This window comes from Alexandromys fortis, unplaced genomic scaffold (assembly GCF_014885135.2).
Source record: "Alexandromys fortis isolate MF-2015 unplaced genomic scaffold, M_Fortis_MF-2015_v1.1 scaffold_14, whole genome shotgun sequence".
Lineage (NCBI taxonomy): Eukaryota > Metazoa > Chordata > Mammalia > Rodentia > Cricetidae > Alexandromys > Alexandromys fortis.
Window position 1 is genome coordinate 16,866,019 of NW_026067910.1, and position 7,252 is coordinate 16,873,270.

Below are 7,252 nucleotides of genomic sequence, written 5' to 3' on the forward strand. Positions count from 1 at the left end.
GGGGGGGGGGGAGGAGGCGGAAATCTTTTTTTTTTCAATAAAAAAATTATATAAAAAAAAAGAAAAAGAAAAAAAATAAACCATAGCAAATTAACCCAACCAGATATGCACTTGGCAGCTTAATCACACAGAGAATAACCACCCTTAAAAAGCTACAGCTCCCTAACTTCACTGTATCAAATCTCCTTTGCGATACATACCAAGGACACAAATGGCTGCAGAAAGGCAACCTTTAACCATTCTGAAGCGCTCTTACAGAACATGGTTACCACTGGCATTGTGAGAATGTTATGCATTAATGTAAAATAATCAAGTGTGTTTTGGACAGCGGAAGCTCTGTCACCTGCCCTTTCCTGAGAACTACACTTTCTCGGCATGGGAGAAAGGAGATAAAAATCGACATCTCTACTGAACAGGGTTCCCAAGTGATAAGCGGTCCAGAGAACTGAACACTCCTGGGGTCCTGGCCACAGGTGGAGATCTCTACTTCTACTAAATGGAACTAGGAACACTTGAAAGTGAGCACTTTTAAGCCTGAGCAGGGAATACACTAGCTAAGCCCAGAGAGATTTTCCTATGGTGTCATTAAACATGTATGAACCCATGGGTTAAGAAGCCAGTTTTATAAGCATACACAGACATGAGTTGGCACTGATAATGGATACCAAGAAAGAAAAATCCAAATTTGAAAACTTATATAAAGTGGAAAATATAACCATCTTGATAATTGTTTTCATAAAGGAAATGTCCAGAATAATAAATGAAAAAGAAGAAACTATTAGGACCTCAACTTTTAGACCATTAATACCTTAATGGAGTCAGGTATGGATCTGAATCACAGTTTTAATTAGACAAAAGAAAGATAGCCAGGTATCCCCAGTAGAGAACAATGACAATATATCTAAAGTATCTAGACCAAATCAAAACAACCAGGAACTTAAATCCGATAGAACTAATGTCAACTAGTTTATAAATACATAGGAGGAGTGAAACTATACTATAAGGACCCAAAGAGTCAAGAGTGAGATTCACCTGAGTTTTATAACATGGCTCTTTCAATAAAGTGAGGACAGGGCTGGAAGACGGTACAGCACTTAAAACACTTGCTGCACAAGAGAGAGGACCAGGGTGTGGAACCCGGTGTGTGTGTGTGGGGGGGGGGGGGCGGCTGCCTGCATTCCAAACCTCTGAAAGCAGAAGACAAGGGCTCATCCCAACAAGCTGGTTAGCCAGATGAGCTGCTCAGCAAGCCCTGGGTTTGTTTTAAAGACAAATAAGCGATAAGTCAGGTGAAAGAGGGATTGAAGAAGATTCCTAACACCTTCCTTCGGGCCTCCACATGCACACACTTGTACACATTCACATGTGCCTACACATACATGAGCATGCACAAACATGTGCAACACACATAAGCTTGTGACAAGACCAAAAAAATCAACTTTGAAAAGGTGAAGGGGCACAGGAAAACAGGTGACAGGCGGGAAGAGAATAAGAAAGTAGCAGAATTGGCAGAGTGGAGGTCAGTGGGGAGGGGGAACCAGAGGAATGGAGGGATGGGGAGGGCGGGCAGGGTGAAGGGAAAGATGGAGAATCTAAGTGTCATACCAAGCAAACTCAATGCACAGGATTTCTTTGGAGCCGTCCCTCAAACTGCAGGAGCAGTCATGGTAATTGAGGTATCCTGAAGTTTAAAAACTGAGTATTTGAAATGAAAATGCCCAGTTTAAAGGTATTTTAAAGGAATAATAACAATAACATGAGTGTGCAGTTTTTAATACTTCTGTTTTTGCTTTGTTTTCAGCAATATAAATCTTTACAGATGATAACCAAAATTCAGACATGTGTTTTGAAATAACACAGATAAGGAAACTGGACAGAGTTGCAGAGGGGTCCGGCCTGGCTGACAGGTGAAGAACTCACAAGTTCCTTGTGTTCTTCTTTAGCTTCTGCTTTAAAATGTATGAAAAGACAGGAGGCACTCACAGCAGAGAGAACACGCTGTACAGAGGAAGGCTCAGGTCCTAAAGACCATTTGTTGCTAAAAAGGAACCAGTTGCTGTAAGAAACAGCTGCTTTCAAGTCTAAGAGGGAGAAAATTACAAGGTGAGCCTGGAACATACTGTCCTAGAAAATGAAGAAGAAAGGGATAAGGAGGGCATGATGAAACTGCACAGGAACCAACCGCGGCCCCCACCGGCCAAGGCCAAGGCGGCCCAGGCTGTGTAGCTCTGACCTTCAAAGACAACAAATGATATCTACGAACTGTGGAATGAAAGAGTTAGCAGTCCATAGTGGCATGCGAAGCTTAAAAGAGAAGGAGAGCTACCAATTACTGAGGAATGCAGCTGTCAATTAAGGTAGAAGAGACAACAGGCTAAGGAAATCAATGTTTCTCAAAGCCCAGAAAAGGATAAAATGGGGACCAAACAAGTATAAACTGTAGGTAAGAAAGGCATCTTCACTGCATGAGAACTAGGGAGCATCTCCCTTAGCCCACTTGGTGGCAAAACTTCTGTCATGGAGAATGGCTTGTATCACTTCAGAGGCATAGCACAAATGTTTAACTTGTGTCTAATCACAATGAAATGATCAGACAAATTTTTAATATTATGAACTTCTTTTAAAATGTTTACTGAGAACGCAAAGACAATGGCAATGGGTTTTTGATCCTACTGCACGTACTGGCTTTGTGGGAGCTAGGCAGTTTGGATGCTTACCTTACTAGACCTGGATGGAGGTGGGTGGTTTTTGGACTTCCCACAGGGCAGGGAACCCTGATTGCTCTTAAAGAAAGAAAGAAAGAAAGAAAGAAAGAAAGAAAGAAAGAAAGAAAGAAAGAAAGAAAGAAAGAAAGAAAACACAAACAAAAATAAAAGAGAAAAAGATCTCAACTAACACAACATATACTTCATATCCAAGTCTCCAAAGGGTATGAGGAAGGGAGACACTATGAGGGCAGTCTGTGACAATTGCCAAGTTTTTGTGATTGTTAAATATTAACTATGACTTTAGAATCTTACTGAAGTCTTAAAACTTTGTTTACTTTTTATGTTTAATGTTTATTTTTATGTGTATGAGGTGTTTTCCCGCATATTTGTCTGTGCACCTCACCACTTGCATGCCTTGTGTCCAGAGATACCAGAAGAGGGAATTGGATTCCCTGAACCTGGAGTTACATAATTGTGAGCAGCCACGTAGGTGCTGAGAACCAAACCTGGACCCTCACAGAGCAGCCAGTGCTCCTAATCACTGAGCCAACTCTCCAGCTCCAACTCTGATTTGAATGTTTTCAAAGTCTTAAAATACCAAGTGAATATATTCTCCCTGTTAGAACAGTGTATATACAAATAAACAGATATAGAAAGAAAGGATAGGAAAATATTAATAATTTGAATCAACTGTTGATACCAATTTAACAGTTCTTGCTACCTCAACTTTTCTTTGGCTTCTAATTTTAAGAACTCAATGGTCATCCAAAAGACATTCTTTTAGGATCATCTGAGCATGTATTACATACAGGTAATGAGGCATCATTGCCTCGGATCTTGGGCATCTTCTCCTTGCTGAGTTCTTTCTGATTGACAGCTTGCTCCGCAAATGACACCTCCAAGTTGATGTCTGTTTCAGAGGCAGGTGTATCCTCTGGTACCCGTGGGATCAGCTCCTTGTTCTCAACAGCCCCACCAGATGTTTGGTCTAGGAGAAAAAAAGACAATTGAACTGCATGCCCTTTATTTAAAAACCTTCTCATATATTAACAAGACCCATGGGAAGAATATTCTCTACAAAACAATTTACTGTGATTTTAACAATAAAATGCCAACTCTGGGAATTATATCAACGGTTCACAGTGAAAGCTGGGAGACGGAGGTGCCTGGCAAACCAGGGTTCAGCTGTGGGTTCTCTGCAATCACAGTTTTTCAGCTGGGTACAGATTCCAAAGCCTACTGTCAGGCATCAAACTCAGCGGCAAGTCTCATAATGTTTAGTAGGTGCAACTGTTATTTTCTTCTGCACTGAGGAACTAGATGTGGGAGCATAAGAGGCGAGCTGCATTGTAATCTCTGCCTAGAGCCGTTGCTTTAATTTCTTCAGAGTGGAACACATCCAGGGGCAGCCGTCTTCCACACCCTGGAATGTTACCTATGTACCATGGGAAAAATTCCAAAACAAAAGTTGATGCCAACAGCTCATCACGATGAAAGTCAAATCTGGAGGCACCTGGTACAAGAACCGACAAGCTTGGGGACCTGATTCTATCAGAGATCAGAAAGGTCCCTTCCGCCCCGAGTCAAACAAGCTGCGGACATTTGCATCAGCGTCTCAAAACTTTGCTTTGGCTTCTTTTTTTTGTCTGCGGCTGGTCCTCTAGGAAATAATTAACGTTGGAAATTTTTCTTTGATAAAAACAACAGCTACCAGGATGGAAGAAAACGCTTCCAAATTTCCTTGGTGATTTCTTGGCTTTTGTACATCTCACGTTAGAAAGGCCCTGGCATGAACGCTGTTTTTTTTTTTTTTTTTTTTTTAACGGCTGATGTTTGATTCTCAGTAAGATGCTGTGGACTGCAAAAGGAACAGACTGACGTGGTGGCCCATGCCTGTGACTCCAGCACTTAGGAGGTAACAAATCAGTACTTCAAAGTCATCTTCGACTCTACCGTGAGTTTAAGGCCACAGAAGCTATGAGACCCTGTCTCCAAGAGCAAAACTAGTATTGGTGAGGTGGACCAAAGCATAAAGACATGGCCATACAAACCCCGCAACTTGAGTTCCATCCTTGGGTCCCACAGTGAAGGAAAGAAGTGAGTAACTTGCCAAAGTTGTTCTCTGGCCTCCACATGTGCAGCACAAACACACACACATACACACGCACACACCATACACAAACAATAGAAAACAAATTTAAATAAATTAATAAACCAAAAATGAATAAATAAGCTGATAGAGGGGCATGGGAATGATGCATGCCTCCAATCCAAACAGTGAATTAATTTCCTGACTGAGCAAAATGAAACCTTGTCTCAAACAATAAAAAAACAAAAACAAAAGACAAGATGATGCTTTATATGTTTACCTGCTAATATTGCACACTGTGAAGCAAAAATGACAGAAGATGAAGTTACTTTTAAAAACCTAATAAGTACACGTCAGTAATCCAGAGGTGTATTGTTCCCGAGCTTACTGCTCAGAAATAATTTTTATTATCACTTAATATAAATCAAAAACCTTTGTTTCAACAGAAATAAAATTAAGAATTAAATATAAATCAAAGCCTCACTCATTCCCACTCAGCAAGCAGAGAGGATTTCGTGCATGTGGCCGCGTGGTCATTTGAGGCTCTCAGCTCAAGAGGGTCTTGCCTTTGTTTAATGCTTCTTGTTAGCCAAAAGGAAACCTGCAAAAAGCCTAGATTTTTGGCGTGAACCAGCCCAGCTAGCTCTCAGACAATCTTCCAGTTAGGCAAGCAAGCAAGCAAGCAAACCTATGTTAAATCCCCAAATAAAGATGAATCGAAACCTTCGTGATGGTATTATCTGCTCCCATTTTTGTCCTATTTGTGTTTTTTAACAGTCTATGACAATTTTAAGTAGAATACTTAATAACTTTTATGATTATTTTTTAAATGATTATCATAAATGTCAAAACAAAAAAATTAATTTTATTTCCCCATTAGTTTATATGGTTATACGTTTTGCTGTGAATACATTATTGGTTTCCTAGGAAACAATTCACAGAGAAAAAAATGATTAGCCATTTTTGTAAATTAGAAGCTACTTTCAGCTTCTGAATGTTGGTGGACAGGAATTTAAAAACGATTCTCTTCAATGCTTCTATGTCAGTTACAATAATCACCCCCTCATCATGCATACCCAAATAAATACGCTGTGCTGAATTCAAACCGGAGCCATTCAGAACACATTTAAAACAAATTGATTTCCTCCAGAAACATAGCAACAAGAACAAAAAAAATATAAAACGCACCAGCCTCAGTTCAAATGTGAAATCAGGTTCAGGCAGGGAGGAGAAAAAATAAGTGTGTGTGGAGGGGTGGAGGTGGGTACTGCTAGGAGACAGTAAGTTGGCTAAGAACAGGGATGGAGCTGTCGTTCCCATACGGTTCATCCAGAGAAGATAAAAGAAAATATTGAGACAAATTCCTTGCTTGTTAAATCCACAAGAGTTATTTCTTCTTCTTCTTCTTCTTCTTCTTCTTCTTCTTCTTCTTCTTCTTCTTCTTCTTCTTCTTCTTCTTCTTCTTCTTCTTCTTCCTCTTCTCTCTCTCTCTCTCTCTCTCTCTCTCTCTCTCTCTCTCTCTCTGTATGTGTGTGTGTGTGCATGTGTGATTATTTGTTCATTTGTGCAGGCAGACTCACATGCATGTGGAGATTAGTGGAAACCTCAGGTGCCAATCATCCAGCATTGTCCCCTTTACCCTTGAGACAAGTGACCTAAAACTCAACAAGTATGCTAATCTGGCTGGGCAGCAAACCTAGGGATCCATCTGTTTAAACCTCCCCGGTGCTGAAATAACATTTCAGTGTGTGGCTTTCTCACATAGGTTCTGGGAATCATACCCAAGCCCTTACATGCTTACAAGGCAAGCATCTAACTTGCAAGCACTTAACTGATTGAACCATCTTATTAACCCTTTCTTCTAATTTAGAAGACAATATGTTTCAGTTATAATTACTTTTTAAAAATTATCCAGCTGTTCAAAATGTACAGAAACTATTTTAAAAATATTTTTTCTCAAACTAAAAGTATACAAATCACTATGAAAATTTTAAATTTTTAATATTTCTAAGTACACACAAATATTGAGCCTTTCATAGAGTTGTATAATTTTATGAAGAGTTAAGAAAGTAGGTTAATGTGAAATATATCAATACTTTAAATATTCAAAGTCTATTACATTTTAGTTTGAAATTGTTTTTTAAAGATCTTTATTTTGACTCTATCTCCATCCATCTCCAGATGAAGGTTCTATGGTGATATGCAAGATATTCATCAGTATGGCTATAGGATAGGGTCATTTCAGGTTCTCTGACCTCAGCTGCCCCAAACTAACTGGGGACATCGCCCTGGGCACCTGGGAGCACCAAATCTCTTGCCAACCCTAAGATGGCTCCCTTAATTAAGATGTGTGCTTCCCTGCTCCCCTATCCAACCTTCCTTTATCCCAAACATCCCGTTTCCCAAGTTCCCCCCAACCTCCCCTTCTCACTTTTCTCTCCCCATCTCCCCTTAC

General features: G+C 40.0%; 1 protein-coding gene across 6 annotated transcripts in view; it reads right to left on the reverse strand.

Annotated features, from left to right (window-relative positions):
• Arhgap18 (Rho GTPase activating protein 18) overlaps window positions 1-7,252 on the reverse strand; it is a 211,318-nt gene that overhangs the window by 49,392 nt on the left and 154,674 nt on the right. For all 6 annotated transcript variants that reach the window (XM_050138106.1, XM_050138105.1, XM_050138108.1 and 3 more), the window contains exon 5: window positions 3,518-3,696. In XM_050138106.1, the coding sequence (XP_049994063.1) occupies window positions 3,518-3,696 (179 nt within the window). The remainder of the gene's footprint in view (window positions 1-3,517; window positions 3,697-7,252) is intronic.